Source organism: Athene noctua, chromosome 5 (assembly GCF_965140245.1).
Source record: "Athene noctua chromosome 5, bAthNoc1.hap1.1, whole genome shotgun sequence".
Taxonomy (NCBI): Eukaryota; Metazoa; Chordata; class Aves; order Strigiformes; family Strigidae; genus Athene; species Athene noctua.
This window is the reverse complement of record NC_134041.1, coordinates 50,050,535-50,073,108: the sequence shown is the minus strand read 5'-3', so window position 1 is coordinate 50,073,108 and position 22,574 is coordinate 50,050,535. Positions and strand designations below refer to the sequence as shown.

At 37.4% G+C, this 22,574-nt stretch overlaps 1 protein-coding gene across 3 annotated transcripts in view; it reads left to right on the top strand.

The window, feature by feature from the left end:
• The window catches only part of BLNK (B cell linker), a 106,665-nt gene extending 86,940 nt beyond the window's left edge, over window positions 1-19,725 (top strand). For 2 of the 3 annotated variants that reach the window (XM_074908396.1, XM_074908397.1), the window contains 16 exons: window positions 40-121; window positions 864-944; window positions 2,367-2,392; window positions 2,944-2,972; window positions 3,283-3,378; window positions 4,154-4,196; window positions 6,409-6,436; window positions 6,753-6,825; window positions 7,366-7,396; window positions 8,431-8,473; window positions 9,219-9,303; window positions 9,722-9,753; window positions 12,716-12,795; window positions 16,431-16,514; window positions 17,488-17,643; window positions 19,011-19,725. In XM_074908396.1, coding sequence (XP_074764497.1) covers window positions 40-121; window positions 864-944; window positions 2,367-2,392; window positions 2,944-2,972; window positions 3,283-3,378; window positions 4,154-4,196; window positions 6,409-6,436; window positions 6,753-6,825; window positions 7,366-7,396; window positions 8,431-8,473; window positions 9,219-9,303; window positions 9,722-9,753; window positions 12,716-12,795; window positions 16,431-16,514; window positions 17,488-17,643; window positions 19,011-19,130 — 1,089 coding nt within the window. In that variant the 3' untranslated portion in view covers window positions 19,131-19,725. Of the gene's footprint in view, window positions 1-39; window positions 122-863; window positions 945-2,366; window positions 2,393-2,943; window positions 2,973-3,282; window positions 3,379-4,153; window positions 4,197-6,408; window positions 6,437-6,752; window positions 6,826-7,365; window positions 7,397-8,430; window positions 8,474-9,218; window positions 9,304-9,721; window positions 9,754-12,715; window positions 12,796-16,404; window positions 16,515-17,487; window positions 17,644-19,010 lie in introns of those variants that run through there. The other variant, XM_074908398.1, reaches the window with a different exon arrangement.
• Window positions 19,726-22,574: the final 2,849 nt, after the last annotated feature.

Below are 22,574 nucleotides of genomic sequence, written 5' to 3'. Positions count from 1 at the left end.
AGGTTTAACTGGTAGATTTTTGTCCTGCATTTCTCATAGGATAATTACATTGTGCCAGTGGACAATGACGACGATAACTATATTGAACCCACAGAAAGCAGCATGTCACTACCTACAAGATGTGAGTTTTAGTCATTTAAGTTAATAATTATTGCCTTGTTAGGAACAACAGTGGAAAAAAAAGGATCAAATTAATGTCTGTTTCTAGGGTTCAAAGAGTGGAGGTGCAGCTATTAAAGAGAATACAGCCTGCAAAAAGACAGTTGGCTTCTTTGGCCCATGACAAGGCCAAGGAAAATTATTTTTAACTTTATCAGAAGCCATATTTAATTCCTGCTTCTCTCACTCAGCTGTTTCAAAGTCCAGCCCTTGTAGAACCAGGAAGATTTTCATGGTATGTGATCTCCCTCCTCATCCTAAGGAGCCAGAGCATTAAAATTTTCTGTTTGCTGAAGTGCCTCAGGAGAACAACAAGCATTTTTAGATTTTCAATTGATAAACAGACTTTGATTCTTTATTTTTACCTCACTGTCTGAAGTAAATTTAGCTGGAGAGTGAAACTACTACTACAGTCCAAAGGTGAAAACTAAATAGAGAAGAGTAGGTAGGTCTGCTCTGTGACATTACTGACAGTATCAAACCTATTCATCAAGGCATGAGCACTGAATAATGTTTCCCTTTCAAAATGTGATCTTTCAGTTGATTTGTTCAAGGTCACACAAAAAGGCTATGACTTGGACCTACTTAATATTTATTCTTATTGTATAACTGTTACACTATTAGTTTTTTAATCCATATGTGTATGTATATGTGTGTATATACACACACACGTGCAGATATATACGAATAAAATATGGTTTTAGCTCCTGTGAACAGATTTATGAAGACAACAAAGTCAGTCCTCCCTACCTCTCCAAAGCCATCTCTTCCTTCTGATTTGCAAGGTACGTGGATTTGCATCACTGTTAAAATAAAGGAATCTAAGATTGAGGAATATTAAATTACACTTGATGTATTCACAACACAAACCATATGACATACTTCAGAAAAACAAAAATATGTTCCCTTTTAGGTTTTTCTGTGTTGTAGTGGTTGTTTTGCTTGGCTTGAATAGTGTATCTGTTTCAAGCTTGAATAAAATTAGAACAAATAATTTACCCCAAACTAACTTATTTTTAGTCTTTTGCTCTAGCTGAGGAGTCCAAATGTATCAATACAGGAAAAACAATTATAGGACTTGGTATGTTAGTAATCCCATTTCACTGTAGGAATCAAGATTCAGTACTTTAAAATCACATCAAGATTCAACCTTAAAGAAATTCCGTATGTTTTGCATGTCCGGTGATAAGTGTTCCCATTTAAGCTCTATAAAGAGCAATTTATTTGGAAAAAGAAACAAAAGCAGAAGCAAATAAGAAAAATCATATTTGCTTTTATAAATGCAGATATAGTTGCTTAATCTTCCCTAGCTGTGCTAACTCTGAGTTGTTTTGCATCCTTATCTCATTAATTGCTTGGAATGTAACCTTTACAGACTGATCACACAGTTCTTTAAAAGTCTTTGCATATTCATTAGCGATGTGTTTAGCTTTCAAGTCGTAAACTACATAAGTTTTTTCTGAATTACTTAAGATTTTATGAGTTACTTTTCAGACCTTTTTAAATGTCCTTTTCAATCATAGCCCTTCTGCAAATCAGTGTTGAGCAACAACCCGCTCCTGACCTATGTTACTAAAAAAAAATAAAACATCTCCCCCTGGTGGGAACTCGGACACTTTGTCAGCGCAATAAAAGCGATGAAGCCTGACATGAGCTTTGTTTAAATATGATTCACTTGTCACTCAGAATGACATAGATAAGGATGCTGGTGGTTTTGGCATTTTAATGTATGTGAATTAAAATACACCTTATGGGACAGAGCTCAGGGATGGATGCTGGCCATGCAAATAAGCCAGCTTGTATTTATGATTCACCTGATCTCTTCCTCCCTGAGAGTCAAGGCTGAATGCTACCACAGGTATGATAACACATCTTGTGCAAACCTGGGACAGTTTGAAAAACACAAGCATTCATTTTTTCTTTGAGGGGGGAAGTAAAAGAAAAACAACAAAGAAAATCTTGTGGGCTGGGGGCAAGGTTCATTAATACAGTGACTGTTTAATCAGACTTCCCAGGACTTTTCCTGAAGACCAGGGATGTAGCTACCCCAGGGTTTTTGAATCAGAACAAAGCTCTGAGCAGATTCTCCAAGTTATTTTTCCAGAAGCAGAAGTACAATTGATTCAAATTCTGATCAGTTTTCCTGGTAATATGCAGGACATTTTTTGCTAATCAAAGAATATACATTTTTCCTCCCTGTCCTACAGAAGTCTACGAGGTTCCTGAAGAAGAGGTAAGGCCTTTCTATAGTCTATGAACTCACATTGTCCTCAGGCAGGGCACAAATGTGATTGTGAAAGAAGATGATCCCCTTTTCAAAGGGGGAAAAAATGGGAACTCTGTTTTCACAGAAGACCTTCTGCTGCTTCCTTCACAGAAAAGCAGGCAAACCAATTCAAAAGGTCTGCACAACAGAGTAAATGGGAAGGGGCTGATGTTTCCCAGTCCTATGTGATAGTGAGCTGGTCTGGGAAGCAGCAGCCTAAAGGAATGTTTTCCAGAAGCAGACCTGCAGCAAAGGAGCAATGACGGTTCTGACACAGTAATTTTCTTCCCACTGCTGGTACTGACATGACATATGGCCGAAGCAGTGTGCTCAGGGCTTCAGAGATTTACTGGTGGTGCCACTCCCATCCTAGTGCAGATTACCAGGCAGAGTTCTAGTAGAAATCTATACCACAACACAGAAATAAGATACTGCTGTGATAACATAAATAGGATCATACAAATATCTTTTACTAAATCAAGAAGTGACCAAATAATTCACTGCCTTCTCTCTTACAGGAAAAACCATCACCACCACCGGTAACCAGGTAACCCATTGCTATGGATGTTTGTGCATGCTTTAAAACATGTCAGAAAATACATTTTCTCACCTAGATACTATATGTTTGGTAATGCTCTATCTAGAAGATATAGACAGTAATTCCCTAGATTATCTACATGAAGATTGTCATCCATTTCTATATTAATTTCAATAACCCAAACAATACATATTAAAAGGAAATACCTCTTAAGGGTACTTTTTAGAATTTTGAGGGGGTAGGGGAGGAGAAAGAGAAGTTACCTTTGTATTCACTGTTAAATATATTTTTCCTTTCTAAATTCATGTTTTATCATTAGGTTCACTAAGCCACTCCTGTCTATGCCTGCTCAGAATACAGAGCACTCCCACATGCACAGCATGACCAGAGAGTCACCTAAGCTGGATACTTCCAGGTAAGTCAACAGCAGCTTATATCAATAGGAAATATTAGCAGAAACAATTTTCTCCTCTTTATCGTGTAGCCTTCAGACAGTAAGCACTTGTCAGGACACACAAATAGCTAGGGATATTGGGGCAAGGTAAGAATTGAAAGTTCTTATTTCCTTACAAAATTCTGTATTCAAGCTGGTTTGCTAAATGGGTACTGTTTTCTTGAAGGTCCCTTTAGGGATCCAGTGCAGGGGTAAAACATCTCTGCAAGCCAGTTTAAAGTCCTGTTACCCATTTCTGTACCCTTGCAAATGAGGTGTTTTTGTAGGGGGTGGGGCACAGGATTGCTTGTGAAGAAACTGGACACAGTAAATCGATGATTTATGTGCCAAGTCTCTGGAGGAAAAGAGGCAAAGGAAACTTGAGTGTGCAGCCTATTTCACTCCTGTGTCCCTAGAAGAGTAGGAATCTGCTTCATAACCACTGTCTCATCCTTAGGACATTGCTCTCCAAAAGAGGCCATATGCCCCAGGAAGAGCAGGTAGCATCCACAACACTGTTACAGTGTTTGGTGAGGTCCTGTGCACAGCTGCAAGGGGCCCAATGTCCAGGACAGAAGCTCTTCTAGAGTAGTTCCACACTAAGGGCACAGCATCACAACCACTGCAGCAGTGCATTGCTACAATTAAATCCATTTACTGCAGACCTCCTCCTCTCTAGATCTTGAAATGCTTATCTGAGCCAAGCAATTAAATAAGTAAATCCTACTCATCTTAACTTACTGTGTATATTTTCCAGAAATATTTTGCCTCTTCCCAGAAATCGTCTTCATCCAAAACCAGTGAGTAATGTGCCGCTATAAAAGAAAATGTTGAACTTAGGCTGCTTTGTGTTTTATATATATAAATAGATGGATGCTTTTTATTATCTGTTCTGTATTATAACAGAAGCAGATGACTCTGAATGTCAGATTGATCTAATATTGTAACTGTGGCTATTAATCTTTTGGACAAAAAAGGTACATTGGACATCTGTATTGGTCCAAGAAAAGACTTCAGATGTTTTGAGTGATATTTTTCGCAGTCCACAAAAATAATTTATTGTACTGAAAAATACCAGATGAACTCCAGGAACCTTACTTTTGGTAGCAATGGGTGATTTTGCACAATCTGAAGCATCCTTGAGTCTCACTCCTCTCAAATGATGAATGATTAATACTTTCTGAAAATGGAATCCTTCCAAAATGTCAGGCTGTAGTCTGAGCAACCAGTATCACTATGAAATGCAGTCCATGAAGCAGTAATTACAGGCTTTGGGCTCCTAAGGCTGTCTTTAAGTTATTCCTCCTCTTCCTCTACTCTTGTCCCTAGTCTGTCCCTTCCATGGTGCTGGAACAAAAAAAAAAAAAAGCATAAGTAGTTCTTTTTCAGCCAGATAAGTTCCATAAATTGTTCTGTATCATAGCTCTAGTAACAGTTGTGCCAGCACAAGAGAGGGTGCACTTGAAGCAAGAAACAGGGTGACAGTAACTGCATCAGCATCTGTGCCAAAAGCTGCGTGCATCAGACTCTGTCCCAGCTCCATGCTCTGAAGTGTGCTTAAGAAATAATGTCCACCAATAACTACACAGAGAAATTAGACTCCTAAAATTTAGGAATTTGCGGTCATACCATAGCATTAGATTTTACAGTAACATAATGCAGGAGGTATAAAAACATCTTATAGTCTTACTTTCAATCCTTGAATTTCTAGATATACCAAGTATTTATGTTGGGGTTTTTGCACACTTCTGCATTCAACAGCAGCACCATTTTAGTTTCCCTTTCACCTCATCACAACGTTCTTTCTTAGATCTGTATCCTGTAAGATGCTGAACAATTCCTGAGTGATGCCAAGTCCAGGATTTATCTTTTTTTGAAATGGCTTGATTTCTCAGCTTTTCTTAGCAATATACGGTTAGGAAAAAAAAAAACAAAAAACAAACAAAGAAACAAAAAAAAAAACACAAACAAACAAACCCAACAACAAAAACCCAAAAGGAACAAACAAACAAAAACCAACCAAACAAACAAAAAACTGCCACACACAATAAAAACCAAAACAGTTTAGCACAAGAGTCAGCCTAGTAAAAAATTACCCAGTGTTGTCCAAATTTTTGAGTCTTTCCTTGTTGTATAAGTTGCCAGCCATTACAGTTTTAAAGAAAAACATAGTAAGGAGCATCATGGTTGTCCAGCGCTGTTCTGTGCCTTTCCACCTCTGACTATGCACACTGACAAAGCAAAACAATAATTGAAACATCTGTTAACTGCTCCCATTCAATCCATTCTCGACACTAATCAGCCATGATCATGTTAACAGAACTGCAACCCTTGTTCCTCTCAAAGGCCTGGGCTGACTGGGAGAAAAATTTCTCCAGATCTCACGCGCTCAACTGTTGGATGATGGGTTACACCTCTCCAACCAGAGAATGGATGCATTTGTGACCTACATTAGTGAAAAGCTATTAACCCAATGGATGAAGATGGACAAATTAATAACTGGTGCCTCTTTGAAAGGTACTTATCATATGGGAGTCTGATTCCCTAAAAGACAAGTGGGAGCCGAAAAAAAGCATCCCCAAAAGAAACTGGGAAATGGGTTGGATTGCTTCAACTCTAGTATGGTTAAAAGACAGTCTACTTGGTATCCTCTGTTGAGTGGAAGATGTGTTCTTAGTATATTCAAATGTGCTGCAGAATTCCTGCTTTCCATCTCGGAAATGAAATGTGAACCAAAAGGTCTTGTTGCAAAGTTCAGGGCCAATTTTCTCAATGCTACAGACAGTCTCGAGGTTAATGGAATGTTCAAAATTAGATTGTGGTTTGCTAAAACTTTTCAAATGTTGTCATAAAGGCTGATGAAAAGTGGATACTATATGCATCTGTACAAATATTTCTTTAAACATTACTACAGATCACCAAGACCAGATTATTTATTTATATACCTTCCATTTAATAATAATTCATTTTTTAATTGCTTATTATCAAATATAATGTATTTTTCCATTACAGGACCATGAAACAAACAATAATGATGAAAGTAAGTATTCTCTACTGAAAACATAGCAATATGAGAGGGATTTATTGTTAATATGTCACTAGTGACCTTAATATACCATATAGTGGAGTATGTCAGTGTAAATCTTATCTGTAACAGTCAGCACTAAGCAAGAAATGTTACTGAACTGTTTTCTAGTATAATCAAACACATTAAGACTGAAAACACATTAAGACAAAAATTTAAAATAATGGATATTTTTTACTTTTACTACATTTCCTCACTGCCATTTCAGTGTTAACTCCACTGTTCAGATACGGCTTATATTGCATACTGAATATGTTGTTTCCATCTCTAGATCATAGCTTCAGTAACACACAAGAATCCAGATTTCCCACTGGAGCAGCCCCATCTCCACTACCAAGGGGCCTGTGAGTAAAAAATAATAAAACTACTTTGGGGATGGGGTTAATAGGTGTATTAGGAGCTAACTCCTATCCTTGCCTATGGCAATCAGAATTGAGGAGTAATTTTTATTGCGGATCATGAAAGATACTCTGACTAGGTAAAGGCAAGCTTTTGTTTTGTTATTTCTGGAGCAATGCTGTTTGAATGTCAGTGGCATTGCCCTTCACTGCCTATCACTGAAGGCAGATACTCACTGGCTTGCTTAGTTTAGTCACATTCTGCAGCAGTAGCACGTGCATGCCTATAAATGCAGAAAGTTGTGTTTTTCATTAAAAATCTTCTGCCCAACCCAAATTGTCATCTTAAATATTGGACAGAATCTAGCTTCCTTGCACATCATAAGTACCTTTCCGAGTACCCGTGCTACATCTGATACCCCACCCCTCAACTGCTACAGCTGTCCAGTAAGGATATCGATCTTGGCCAGAAATATCTTGGGAATCAATGAACATGATGCTTAGTTGCTAAATGAATTCACATATTCTTTTTCCTCCAACCTGCAGAAAGAAAACTTCTAATGCAGTAAATTCACCAGTAAGTTGACTTGTATAATCAAACTATAATTTTACAGGTAACTTTTAATTTATTGTAAAACTTAATTTTATCATTCGTTTGGGTACAATATAAATGCAAAAAAGTATAGGAGACAGGCTTATAAAAGAAAGGAAATATTTGGGTGCTGTTATGTGAACTAAGCAGCAGTGAGAAAGCTCATGTAGAAAAATATTTTGATTAAAGGGATATTTGGACTCAATAGAATGTAACAATGAAAACAGTGCAAGAACTGAATAAAATGAGAAATGGGAACACAGGCCATTCAGAAGTATTCCCTGAAATACACAGGGCTGCATATGGGGAACATGGATTTATTGTAAGAGTGATAGCTCAAGAAAGGTGCAGAATTTTACCAGAATTTATTGGAGGTTTTTCACTAAGTATTTCATCATTAGAAAAATATTGTGAAACCTCTTGTCGGAGAAAGCAAGACAACTGGTTGAAATTTTAAAAGAAATTAATTTGAAAAATGTTTTGAAACTGACAGTTTATGATCATTGTTTCAAAATGAAAAAAAAATGAAACTGGAAGGTTGTTTTACTGTGAGCTAAACTGACAGTTTAACTTTCAGTAAAAACAAATGTGTTCAGACATTTGTGAGCATAGCTTGACAAAGATGAAAATACTGAAATTTTTGATTCGCAAGTATTTGGGATGGACATTTCATTTTTTTTGACTTGTGATAAGAACGAACCATTTGTTACACCGTAAGCTTACTGATGCGAGTTTACCAAAAAAAAAAAAAAATAGGCTTGCGTTTCTCTAGATTTTACTTTTGTCCATCTATTTATACACACAAACTGGGATCCTTTCCAGATCTACTTTACAAAATCCCAGGCTTCAAGGTCATACAACTAGGCTCTTCACAGAATGGCCATGTAGCTACCGCCTAATCCCTCCAGGATGCTGTCAATTTTAAATGTAAACTAGTTCACAAAAACTATAAAAATACAAACATTTGCTGTACAAGTGACATGCCATTTAATACTTGATTGCCTTCTGTTTTACTGCAGAAACCATGTTTACCTTCCAGAGAGACCTTACCTGCAAATGAAGGTAAACTATCTCTACTATTGTGAAAAAGTTGACATTTATCAGAATTTAATTTTCATTTTATTAAAAACATGAGACAAACAACACCACATTCAATTTACTCTAGGTTTTTGAGGGGGTTTGGTTTTAGCAGTTTCAAACTGGATCTGCCCAGTCTTGGTTGCACTGAGTATCATTGTTCTCTAAAAGCAGTCACAGTGAAACTGTTGAGGTTACTGGCAGGGTAACATACCACATAACGGACCAGCAATGTGCCATACAGTCCTCTGACGTGGGGAAGGGAGGCAAAGCGCGTGCATCATGGTGAACTCAGCCAGAACCACCTCACACGGAGGCGACTCCTGGCAAGAGGCAGAAAATGCATCTCCCCTCTGTGCAGGGCGGCAGCTCCTCCAGGCAAAAACTCAGCAGGAGCTGCTGTCTAACGCGAGGGTAGGGTGCAGGCAGCCGGCCGCTCGCCCGGCTGAGCTCTGGCAGGCAGCCTGCCCAGCGCGCTCCCCGCGCTCACCCCGCTGCTCGGAAGGCAAGTCTCCCGCTGAGCTCCTGCAGGCGTTCACAGCGTGGCTGTTTGCCTAGAAATTTGGTGGTATGCCACTTGTTAATAAAGAAAGCAGCAGCTTGCCAAGCTGCCATGTAAGGAAAAACCCCCAAAGTTACAATAATAAAAGAAACCCTCCTTCAACTACTGAGACTTACCTGGGACAACATATTTCGGAAGAAACCTTGACTCTACAATTTGTTTTCCCAGCTACAGAAAAACCTACAGCAGCAGAACGACGACGAGGTTCCAGCCAAGAGCTTCCGCTTCCACCCCTTCCAAGTGGTTCCCAAAAGTAAAATCTCTTTTCATCATCTTTTGAATATTTCAGTGCACCAGCTCCTAGTGCTCAGTCTTAACATAGCTGTTAGAAGTTCAAAGGGGAGCACTGTCTTCTCGGTATCCTTCTGTTGCCTTTTGAAAGTCATGTTTCTTGAAGCCTCACAGTAGCAAAAAATAAAACACAGGAAATGCATCCAAATACTATCACCACCACCAAAAAGCATGGGAGGATATAATCACTAGGTGATGAAATTTAAACCAGAAGTACTAGTGCGATAGGATTTTTTTTTAATACCTGTATCTGGCCCTTATTTCTCAATGGACAGATGGATGAGATGGAATATGTTCTATCACTGCATGCTTCAAATACATAATTTTAATATTTTCAGATCTCCTCAGACCTTTCTGTAATCTATTGATATTTATTTCAGGCCTCTGCTCCAAAAGTCCTCAATTCTGCCAAGTAAGTATAATCCAGATTTTGAATTAAAATGCAATTAATTTGTAATTTCAAATTAATATTTGAATTAAGATTATTTCAAGATGCCATGCATGGAATTAACATTTGTGTCTGTAATGGATACAAAGAGGAGATCAGGTATCCAGGGGTTTAGCTCAGCTAGTAAAATTATGGGAGTATGTCAGGATTATTGCATAAATTGATGAAAATTGGGTGCTTCATTCCCATTTGTGACTACTGCAGATTTCTACCAAAAGAAGCTTGGGTCAGTTCCCATCACAATAAAGATACTGTCAATTTCTGCCACAGAAGAACCCTAAATATGACATTTCTGGGCTGTTCCAGGCTTCTGTTGCCTAGAAGCCAGACAGATTATTATTGCTTCTAGCAATTTATTCTTTCTCTGCAGGGAGGAAAGAAAAAAAAAAAAAAAAAAAAGTGTTTTTATAATGCAAACACTAAAGCTCTTCTGTAAGTAGTACTTTCAAAGACAGATTTCATGGCTAAAAATAAATTAGGTAATATGTATATGAACTCTCTTTGTACAGAAGTGCAAATTAGATCTAATATTTTTCTACTCTCTTGTTAGCAGACACTTGCAGCCCTTCCTACAATCCTTTTTCTGCACATTTCAGTCTGAGCATATCTTTCCCATTGTAAATGGATGGTGAGAATTGCACGTAGAAATCTGCATTTGGTTTATCTTAAATTTAGGCAGTGTTTTTAGTACTTCTCTCTATTTCCTGGAAATGTTTGCTTGATGTATGTTGCAATTACATCTCCTGTGCTGTGGAAGTATAATAATGGTTCATATTCATGCAATAGACTGTTCCTGTTGCACAACTGATGTGCTTCAACTTGTAGCATAAATTCTCACTAATCCCTGAAATGTAACTATTCTTCAAGGTCATCTGGTGCTAAGTGATGCTGTGATTAGTAAACTTTCTTTAATACACTCTTACTCTGTGACAGGTCCAATAACAACTTAATCACAGATACAGTTGGTTCTAATCACTATTGTCCCTTCAGCATAACCTGCCATCTCTTCCTTTTCACCAACCTCAAGCCTGGTGCCAACCTTCATCATCTTCATAAAAAGTACTAATTTCCCATATGGCACAGTATTAAATGCTCTACTGAAGTACAGTACCATATTAATACCCTCTGTAGAACTCTGTTATTTTATGAAAGATCTGTAACATTTTTACCTACTTGGGTAAATTTCAGATTTTCTCTTTGTAGTTATACCTTTGCCTCCAAATCTTAATGTTCTTTCCTTCAAAGTCTCTCCTAGGCCTTTGTGTTCTGTAGTTGCTCAGGTCACTTTTTCCACTTTAAGTATAGCAATTATGTTTGGTCTTCTTTAATCATATGGTACCACCCTGACTTGAAACTTATTTAAAATAATTGTTACCAGACCTGTAATTTCATGTGCCAGTCTTTAAAATTTCTGGGAAAAAGGTTATCTGGGCCCACCAGTTCAATTGCACTAAGGTATATGAGTTTTGCTTAGAGTTTGGTTGTGGAAATTTCCATTTCAGTACCAGAACTACTATTGGTTTACTACCTGGATTATCTTTAAAATCAATAAAATTCTTACTGCAGACAGTCCCATTTCTCTTTCTTTTTTGCACAGCTAAGGAATCTCTTATTACTTATTTTAATTTCCTTTTATAAAGTCTAATTCAGCCTGACTTCTGGCAATTCTTACTTTATTCCTAGAATGTACTTCTCAGCTGTAACTTTTGCAGCTGGTCAGTCAAAATTTGACAGAAAACCCAAAACTCTTAATATTGAATAGCCCTCTTCAGGTGATTATTCATTCATTGAGAGCTGGAACTGCTTCTTATAATGTCTCCTGTGTACTTGGAATGCAGCTTCCAAACAGTTGCACCTTTACTACAAAAGAAGTTCTAAACCTAATTCACACAGGTATCTTTGACCTCTCCAGTCCAATTCAATTGTTTAATTCTGAGTCACTGTGTGATCACCCCTATAATATTCTTACTGATTTCTGAAACCAAAATCTAAATCAGAATTGTATTAATGAATATTTAATAAAGCAGTCTGCAAAGTATCATGTCCAGGAATAGGTGAGTCCTAAAAATCCTAGTAGTATTCTTTTACCCAGTAAGTAACACCAAGAGCAAATAAAACCTCCCATATTAACAGAATAAGTAACACTCAACTTTCTACAATCATCTTCTCTGGTGTAATGATACTGATCTTTACCCAGCGCTCATCACAAGTACCTAGAGCAGACACCTATACTGTCTTTGACCAAGAATCTGTTTCACCAGAAGACAATTACCTATACTTATTTCCTATATTCCTGTCATATCAATACTACGCAACACTAGGTAACCATTTCCCTTCTAACTTCTTAAACTCTTCAACATCTGTATTCCAGCCCTAATAGCTTTTTTTCTACTATGATTTGTTATTACAATTATAATTAAGCTTCACAATCTTTCCTACTAGTTCTGCTTCTCTGTTTAGCTGTCTAGACTTCTTGCACACATATACAAACACTTCAGTTGGACTAAATTAGTGAAAAATTATGTCTGAGCTACATTTGTTTTCCTGACTCCCTCACCTATATAACTACTTACACTGGACTGTGCTTTTTTGCATTGTGTTCCTTCGTTTTCTTTATCTGTTGCTACATTGATTCACTTAGGTGGTGGTTGGTTTTTTTTCTTGCATTTTAAGTCTAGCTCTGGCTTTTAACCAAGTTGTTAACCAAACTGTTATTAACCAAACTGTTTCTCTCCCTATAAGCAAGTCTCCGGAGCAGGCAGGTGTCCCAGGCACTTATATAGGGTCCATACATTTACAGTAGAAAGCTTTGCCAAATGATACCAAAGATTTCCAGATCTTCCAAAGTCCTTGTAACAAATTGTTTTCTTACAGCAAAACAAATATACTTTGAAAACTTATACATGTTGTTCTTTCCCTTTTCTAGAAGTGCCAGAAGCTGCAAACCGTTCTCTGGGTACTTCCCCTCACATCAGCATTTCATCTAATTCAAGTACAGCAGACCAGGTATAACATCAGCTAAATACACATTCCAGAAATCTTATCTTTTATTTGAAGTATGTTTTCCGCCCCTACCTGCTTTCTAAATAAAAATCATGCCCCTTTTGTGGACAGCATCCATGTCCCCTTTTGCAGTGAAGACTTTCTGTAGCACAAATAATCTGACTGTTAGCTTTCATACAAAAAAAAAAAAAAAAAAATGCTTAGAACATATAGCATAGGAGAGCTTTAACAAACTGCAGAAAAATATGTAAATAGCATTATACCAAACCTTGGCACTCTACTAGTCACTTTAAACAAAACGTGAAAAAGCTTTCTAGTTTCAGGTCTTCCTGACTCCCCAGTTTATAATACTTTGACATCATTTGAAACAAGGAAAGCTTGTAAAATGCTTGTAAAATGTACTTTAGTCTTTGATATAGATGGTTATAAAAAGTTTTTAATTGCCTACTTTTTTCTAACTTATAGCTGTACATACTGTGTCCTGAAAAAAAAAAGTGTACCAAGCAGATACAACAAAGCCATCTGCAGGTATTAGCATTAGCCTGCACTGATGTGACATGCTAAGAAATCCCAGGAATTTGTAGGAAGAAACAGGGATGCTCTGCTGGCTGGCCCAACACAGCAGGATGCAGAGGGTAGAATCACTTTTATGAACATTTCCCTATTTATTACGGTTTGGGGTGTCAGCAGAGTTTTAAGAACTGACAAAAAACTCACTGCTGCCCCTCTTATATGATGCTGTGATGCCTCCCCTACATGTTTTAGTCTCTTCCAAGTCCTTACTGCTTTCTGTTCCTTTAAACAGACCTCATTCCAGTTAATGCTGTCGGTTTTATGACCAATTCTTTTTTCTGTGTTTTGTTGCAATATTAAGCTTTGAATAATCTCAGCAACTGCGAAGTTATTCTTATTACAGTGCTGTTCCACTTATTCTCATTTTGGATGAAGGGAGACTACAAAATGCAGGAAGCCATTCTTATTAGCGTAGTAGTCACAAACAAGGTAAAAATAGTTCTGCTGAGTGCAAAACAAAGGCTCCGTTATGCAGAGCCAATAACATTAAATGTTCTAAAGCCTGACATGACAAAGATAATACAACAGTGAAGAACACAAAGGACTTGAAGTTCTGGAAAAATTTTAACAGTATGTCATACTGGATATTTATTATAAAAATTGCTTTCAAATAAACAATCCAGCAGACACTAAATAAACAGCTTGTAGCAATTATATTTGCAGCTTTTATGCAACAGCCATGGGTAAAACCAGAGCTTAATAAAACATCCTTTTTGGTTTTGTTTTTTTTTCTTTTTTTAAAAAAAGGGAAATATATTAACTGTTAGTTAGTGTTATTTTCCCACCAATTATGTTGAGTGGTATCATTTGCTGTAGATCCTGCACAATACCGGTGCTTGCAGACATGATTCATGCCCATAAGGTTCATTATTTGTTTGGTTCCCATCCAAACTTTGGTAGCAGCTCTCTGCTTCCGGACTATAGGCTACAGATAGTACTAGAAGAAAGGTATAGGGGCAGTTAAATCCTTGTTCTGTTGAACAAAGATTGGTTTACTGGACTTGTTCTCTAAGTGGCTGAGTACCCTGCATACTTGCAATTCCTCTCATTGTATCTTTTTCCAATGAATAGTGATTCAATTTCTCTGTGACTGGGGAAATACATGGAAGAAATTTAGAGGTAAAGTTGTATGTTGCTATGACTTGAGCCAATCTTAAAAATTTAGTACAATGCCCTCAAAGTGAAGGCTCTGTTCTCTCCTTGCTGACAACTCCCCTCCCAGCCACAAACTTCTCTGGTGTTTCTCTGATCCTCCAGTGGGCTTATACAACTCATTAAACTGACAGAAAACCAACCTGGCAGTCAAATACAAAACAAGACAAAACAAAAAAGTAATGATTTTTTTTCTGCAAGATTACTAAAGTGAATTACCTCACTGTGGGATCAGATGAGCAACAAAATGAGCGCAAGGGAGAAGCCAAGACATTCCCTTTCTGACAGCAATAAGCCAGCTAGACCAGCTCAGCCATAAGCTGCAACTTCACCTTTCATCTGTTTTGTACAGAGGTGACAAAACTTGTGTGAAATGAATTTTATCATTAAGCTTGTTACTATAAAGTGGAGCAAAACTGTTCAAATGACCAGAAAGGTCAATACACAGAAGTATCATTAGGAAATATGTGCAGCACCATTTCTATAGCCTCTCCACTCACTCGAGTTAGCTTTTGCATCAGCCTCTGCAGCAAGATCTCACTTCTTATGATTGCAGGTTTTATAATGTTAGTTAATCTTCTAGCTATTGAAGTCTGATAATGCATAAATTTCGTGCTGCTTCTAATCCCACATCCTGTCCTTTCCTTGAGTATCATTCCTTTTTATACTTCTCTGAAATCCCCCATATCTTTCCCCTAAACTTCACTCCTGTTCCCAAATACACACTCAATCCTGCATCATCTTGCTACAGTTTTCTACCAAAAAAACTTCCTCAGATCATAATCTCATACTATGCACTCCCAACTTCTATCACCTCCTCACATCTTTTTATCTTTGCACTTACTTTGCTATGAGAGCTTTTATCTTCTACAACAGAATCCTGCTATCTTTAGGATGCCGATCTTTCTACCTTGTATCTTCAGGTCTGCACCTATGCCCCCATCCATGAAGTCCTTTGTCCCATGTTTTCCATGTGTTCCAGGAGGAACAGGTTAAGTTCACTTACTGTACAGAACGCAGTCAAGCATTTAACAAAATACGGAGAAGGATGATCTTTGTGAGATGTTCACAGGGAATAACATACAGAGATGACAAAAGATATGTTATAAAACATAAGCCGCTCTTGTATTCTGTCACAGCTGTAATCCTTCTCCACAGTAAACATGGTTTTATGCCTTTTAGAGAAGAGCAGTGTTTCAAATGTAAAGATATATTCAAACTCAATCCAACAGAGAACTGGAACTGAATCTGTATCTCATGTGTCGGATGAAGGCACTGGAGGCTGAACTGCTCTATTAATAAAGACATTAATTATTCCTCTGTTTTGTAGAACTTCATCCATTTGTCCTTATTTAATAACAACAAAAAGATGCACTTATCCAACCTGCATGCTATCCAGATGGAGGCAATCATGATCATGTTCACAAATAGCATTAAGTATATGGGAAGCTTCATTCCCAAAGCTCAGATGTCTATCCAGCCTGGACATTTCATTGGCTAGCCCACAGTTGAGCAGCATTTAAATTCTTAATGTTCAAGTTATTCATCAACATTTCCTAGAAACACTATTTAAATTCTACTAGAATACCTTCCTGCTTTAAAAATACCAAACCACCCTCCAGTTGAACCTGACTACCTTTCCCAAGGCATTTTTCTCTCTTCTGTCATCCATCAGCCTTCTATCACACCTCTGTTACCACTGTTTTGACACACTAGTTTTTCTTTGTCCTACCTCTATCCAACAAAAACAGTGAGCTCCTGGCAAAGAATTTTCTAAATTCTGTTTTCTAAAGTGTTCTGCATTTGAGCTCTTCACAGCTGTCATTATTAGCCATAACTCCCCTATAGGGCATATTCTTTATTATTATAATTATTATTATTTTACAGGTGAAACACTGTTCCTCTCTTTCTAGGATGCTGGTGTTCATAGTAAAGCATGGTATGCTGCTACCTGTGATAGGAAAACAGCGGAAGATGCATTGTACCGATCAAACAAGGTACGTCACTTTTAAAGAATGTCTATTTTATGAAAAACTTCAAATAAAAAAAGAAAAACCAAAAGTCAACCCAACATATTCTAAGAACATCAGTTGTATTCTGAACAGGTCAGAGTACTGTGCCATGCAAATACTGTCAAACATGAAATTATTGTGGTGAAACTAACTATGGTTTACATCCCAAGACAAAATTGGATTGGTGTAACTCAATGGCTGGTGCACTGCAGAGAAAGGTATTGCAGATTAGAGAGCTGAAGAAGACCTGGCAGTTCATGTGCACCCACTAAAATGGAAGGCAAAGCCCCACAACTTTTAAATTATCTCCACCACTGTCCAATGGCTCATGTAAAAACAGCTACTGGAAAGGCTGATGCTGCAATGCGTTTTGAAATAGCAACACTATGCATTTAGATATTTGGAGAATTTTGAGTTCTCTCAACTATTCTGTGTACAAAAGCTAGCGTCATGGAAGGAAATGGTAACATGTAGAGGTACATCTTCAGCATCAGGTCCATTTCCACCCTTGCCCAGCTCCACAAAGCAGGATAGAGGGGCAGAGCACTGGAGTTATCACCAGTGTGGGCCACTGTTAGCTAGTGAGCACTGGGCTACAGAGTGCTTTTTACAGCTCTGGGAAAGGATCTCCACCTCACTACTTTCTTGCCTACTTCTGCCACAGATAGTAACTTCACTTCCTAATAAATCTGTGGACCCCAGCAGACTGCTGCCACCGTGTGTTTATTTCTTTGTTCTTTCTCTGGCTGAGAGAGTACGGGTAGCAGCAAAAGTGGGTCTTAAATGATACCTCTGTAAGCTACTGTTAGCAGGAATACATGCTACTTCTCACCTCCTGCTATACAGTTTTTCTGATGGGATGAAAGGGTTTAATGCTAATATAGATGAAAATACTCAGCTAAAAACAAGTAAGTTGTTGGAAAAAAGCTGAATGCACTTACTACTTTTCTCTCTTTAGGATGGATCTTTTCTAATAAGAAAGAGTTCTGGGCAGGATTCACGGCAACCATACACACTGGTTGTGTTTTACAACAAAAGAGTATACAACATTCCTATACGATTTATTGAATCAACAAGACAATATGCACTGGGCAGAGAAAAAAGTGGTGAAGAGGTGAGATGACTGGGAGGGGGATTCCTAACTGTTTTCAGTTATATACCTTTAATAAACAAGGATTAAGATATACTGCACTATGACCAAAAGGATTCTTCATTTATCAGGATAAAGTATACCCTATATAATGACTGATCTATTACATCAAGCTAGAGAAACCAATGTAACATCAGCTCCCGCATACTGCAATTAAAACCACAGATCAATGTAAAATGTAATCGTAGAACTGTTTTGAAAAGTTATTGGGATCAGAGCTGCAGCTGCTAGATAAATTCTCCAGCTGTTGATAGTCCTCTATTCACCTTCTAGTTAAGGTGAATAGTTAACTAGATAGTTAATAGTTAAACAGTTAACTAGTTAATACTCTATTTAAGTTTCTTGGAAAAATCATAAAGGAAGAACCATCATGCTCAAAAAAAAAACCCCAAAACCAACCCCAAAAAAACAAAACACAAAAACCCCCAACAAACAAATACCAACAAAACCCCTGTCTATCAAAAGTGAGAATGAAAGTATTTTACTCATGTTTTCACATAAAGAAAACGTTAAACTATAGTTCTATAGTGCAAAAATCACTGGTTGGCTATTATATCACACAGATAATTACTCTGACAGCAAAATAGAAACTTGAAACCCAAATACCAATAAAAACTGTTATCACTGCACATGTCTTTTCAGGGATGTGAAAGCAGCCTTGCCTTAGCCTAATTATCTGCCTCCCAGGCAATGGTTTTCAGGTTACAGAATAAATAAGAGCCTGGAGCTTATCTGGCCTTCAACAAAGGGTCAGAAATTACCTCAGGAGAAAGACAGTCCAAAATCTGTATTTGACCAAACACCAAAAGGAAAAGCAACAGACCTAGCAGGTTCTGGATATTAATTTACAGTGACAGATATTAAAAACTGCATACCTGAAACAGTTCTCGTTGATGGCTAGCTGTACCATATTACTCCTGGAGACTGCCCTCTCTCTGAGGTGGCTGAACCACAGACGAAGCAGTTTCCACAGTCTGCAGCCTGGTATATATTAAGCTAAACTTGAAAGCAGTGTCAGTTTAATATGCCATGTAACAGCCTCTGTGGTTCAGTTTGTGCAGGTGGTAATCAAAAATGGAGAGAAACATGAGGTGAGACAGCTAGTGACCACAGTATCTTCCATTGTCCAAATTTAATCTGTTTATGACTAGAATCAGGACTAAGAGCAGGATCAGTGCTCTTACTAAAAGGCAGAGCATCTCACTTGGTAACTAGTTTCACTTTCTTTGATGGTGGGAGAAGCAAAGAAAAAAAGATAATGCAGTGATTACTAACAATACTACAGCATTAAAGGAAGCAAGCACTAATTAATTTTTGTTTTCTCTATCCAGCGCTTTGACAGTGTTGCTGAAATAGTAGAGAACCATCAGCACAGCTCCCTGGTTCTAATTGACAGCCAAAACAACACAAAAGACTCAACAAAACTGAAACACATTGTAAGAGTTTCTTAAACTGAACTGCTAAGACGAAGACTTTTTTAATAATTTCTTTCAACATCCCAAAACACATGGATCAGATACTAAAAGAAGAAAATCCAAAATGATGGAAAATACTCCTTAAGAGCACCAACTGAGTAGCAAGAGATGTCATTCATAAAGTTCAATCCCACGTCACTTTTATCAGAAAAGCATCCGTATTTAACACAAGAAGCCAAAGCGTATGTACTCGTTTCTGATTTCCATCTGTGGCAACATGGGTCTTCCAAGCCTTGTGAAGAACAACTACATACTACAGCCCAGTCCTTTGACTGCTATTTAATTCCGATTTCCTGTAGGACATTTTCACTTTTAAAATGAGAATTCCCACAGTGATCTACTCTTTCCATTTGTTACCTTTACTACAGATCACTGATTTCAGCAATTTCTTTGTAAAGTGAACAGCCCCAGACGTTAGAGCAGCTTGACCTAATGTACTGCTGTGTACAAGCTGAAAATAGGACTCTACTTCATATGATTAGTGGCAAAAAAGCTGTCTGAATGTTTTAGATTAATGGACATGTGTTGTCCTTTTCCTCAGCTTTACTGTTTCATTAATATTTTTGTGTGTATTTTCAAATATGCAAATAAAATTAATACTGTAACATCAATAGTGTATGGAAGCATTGCTGGATCGCATTTCTTAACATCCTTCCAGCAAGGAAACATCAATTCGCTATCGTTGATGTTTTAATGTATATATTTGTATGTGCTCATTCACAAGTTCTATTGTTACAAAAACTATCACTTTTTACAGCTTTAACATACGTATTTGGCTTAATAGCTCTCCAGACTTCCGTCTTCAAATTGACTGTTGATGACTCAAGCATATTGCTTCACTGCTAAACCAACTACCTGCTCAATTCTTGCAGAATTACTGTTTACAGACACACATACACACAGAAGAAACCCCTTTCCTTTTTCAAGCCTGTTCTATCACGGTGGTTTACTTATTGTATTACTGCAAATTGATTTCCACAGACTTTCAAGCGGTGAAAATTAAATTGATGGATGTGTAAATAGCACCAATTAAAAGCTTTTAGGTGCAGTTGTTAATTAATTCTAGAGCTATTTGATTTCACTGGACCCAAAACCTCATCCATCTTAAGGTATTTTCTAAAACTGACACTCTATCCATACCTGCTTTGTTCCTTTTGTTACAGATTAGGCAGTGTTCTCTAGAATTATCTGCAAGGCATTTAAGGCAAGACTGAGCCAAGACTCGTGAAGTCTCAGCAAGTCACTTAAAGCTACGTTGTAGCTGTATTCTGCACTACTTCCTTGTGGTTTTGATCAGTTACTATTACAATTAAGGCACCTGTCTTCTAGAAGGAACTGCTTACTAATATGATGAAGATGTTCAGCACATAGCTACCTACCTTGCTGCATCTATTTCTTCCAGCAACACTAGTAATACTCCAGATGTGAAGCAAATGGGATACTGGCAAGAAACAATGTATACAGACTTTACACGAGTCTGTCTATGACAGACTATTCATACTAGTACAAGAATGCTACCTTTAGTATATTGTTTAGTTGTATTAATTAGTAGTATACTAATACTATACTTAGTACTAGTGTAATGTTTAGAACATGAAGACTGCCAAGTCAAGGCCTCAAAATTAACAAGTTATTAGTCTCTGTAAGCTTAATTTATTCCTGTATGTGTACTGGTATTAGTTACATGAAACATCACTTTAGAAGGTTACTATATCAAGCAATGCTCACAGTAGAAAATATTCTGTGAAAAAGCAGCCACTCAATATTTAGCTTTCTTTGCATTCATGTAGAGTCCTTGCCTTATTCACTCATGTACTGCACAGTATTTAAACTTTGTTCTTAACCAAAATGCCTGTTTCTTGTTAACCTTCCTATGTTGCTCCTCACAAAGGAAGTTCTTCAAACATTGCTGAGTTAAATGTGTAGTTATCACCATCATTCTAGAACTGGGTGGGGAAAGAAAGGCATGAAAAAGTGAAACTCAGGTGTATGTACAGACTTCCCTATGAGAGACTAATTATCAGTTTTTTAAGATAATTAGCAATACTGAGCCCTTTCCATACTCTGAGCACTGCTGTTCCTGCCTCTTAGCACTACATGTAACCTTGTGACTGATATACAAGTAACACTTTTTAGCCATGTTCTACATCATTACAAGGGTACCTTACAATCTGGACAATGAAATGAGGCAGGGATTTATTTGATAGGCAACACCACCTTCCACAAAATAATCCATACTTCTTGAGATGATGCTAATTTTGCATAAAATAGATTAGTACTCAGGATGGAATATGCTATGTTAAAAATCCCGATGCTATTGATTCAGCAGCCAGTATAGAATCTAGCAAATGGTAACAGTGCAATCCTATATCTGAAACTTTCTTACAGCTGTTGCAGTGCCAACAGCTGCCACTAGTTAATGCTATCAGGTGTTTTCACCAGGTAGTAGGTAGGACAAGTCTGACCTCTGACAGACACAGCAACACACCTTTCCCCCCATATTTCTTTGGTATTGTTAGCCAATTTCTGTTCTATATAATTTCATTAACTAATAGCTAGGGAAAAAACAAAACCAAAACAACAAACCAACAAACAAAAAAAAACAAACCCAAAGACCTAAAACTAGAACTAAAAAAATGGCTTTAAAATGAAGTAAATTTTTTGACTGAGAACTCAAGGCAATGTATCATATTTACTAATGTACAAAAAAGCGTGTTGTGTGCCTACCTGATACAGTGAGTACACCAAGTACTGCACATCACTCCTGACAATGTTGTTCCATGAAAGGAGTAAGAACTTGCATTCTCAAAAATTCAAGTGTTCAGACATGCAAGTTATAAAACTACAGCAGCAGGCAGAGATTTTTAGGAAGTGTTGTGGGGAAAAAAAAAAAAAAAAAAGGGCAACAACAACATGTCTCACATGACAACAGCCCTGGAACAAATACTAAACACAAGCTTTTTGTTAAAACATTGGAATCACTAAGGAAGAGAAACTGTGACTTGCTGGTGAATACACATCTTGCAAAGAAAGTACAGTGGACTAGATTTTAGGCCTTTTTATGGCCACTTTACACAAACACACAAATACTGTCAAAACATTTGACCTTGCATCTATTCTGTACATTCCAAATCACTGTAACCAAGTTAAGGTTTTCTGATTTTGCTCTATGTGTAATGTTACAAGCTATTTTAAATGTTATGATTGTAGTCAAACACTCAAAATCAAGACACTCCAAATCAGGTTACCTGCGCAACCGTGTCACATCAGATACATCTATTACAATACAAGCATTAAATGTATGATCAACTATTTTTCCATATGGATTTATATATTTCACTTGGTTCACACAATACTTGAGGGATAAGTCGTAGCTGTGTGAGGAAGACTGTGGTTTGTAGGATATTTCTAAGAGATCTT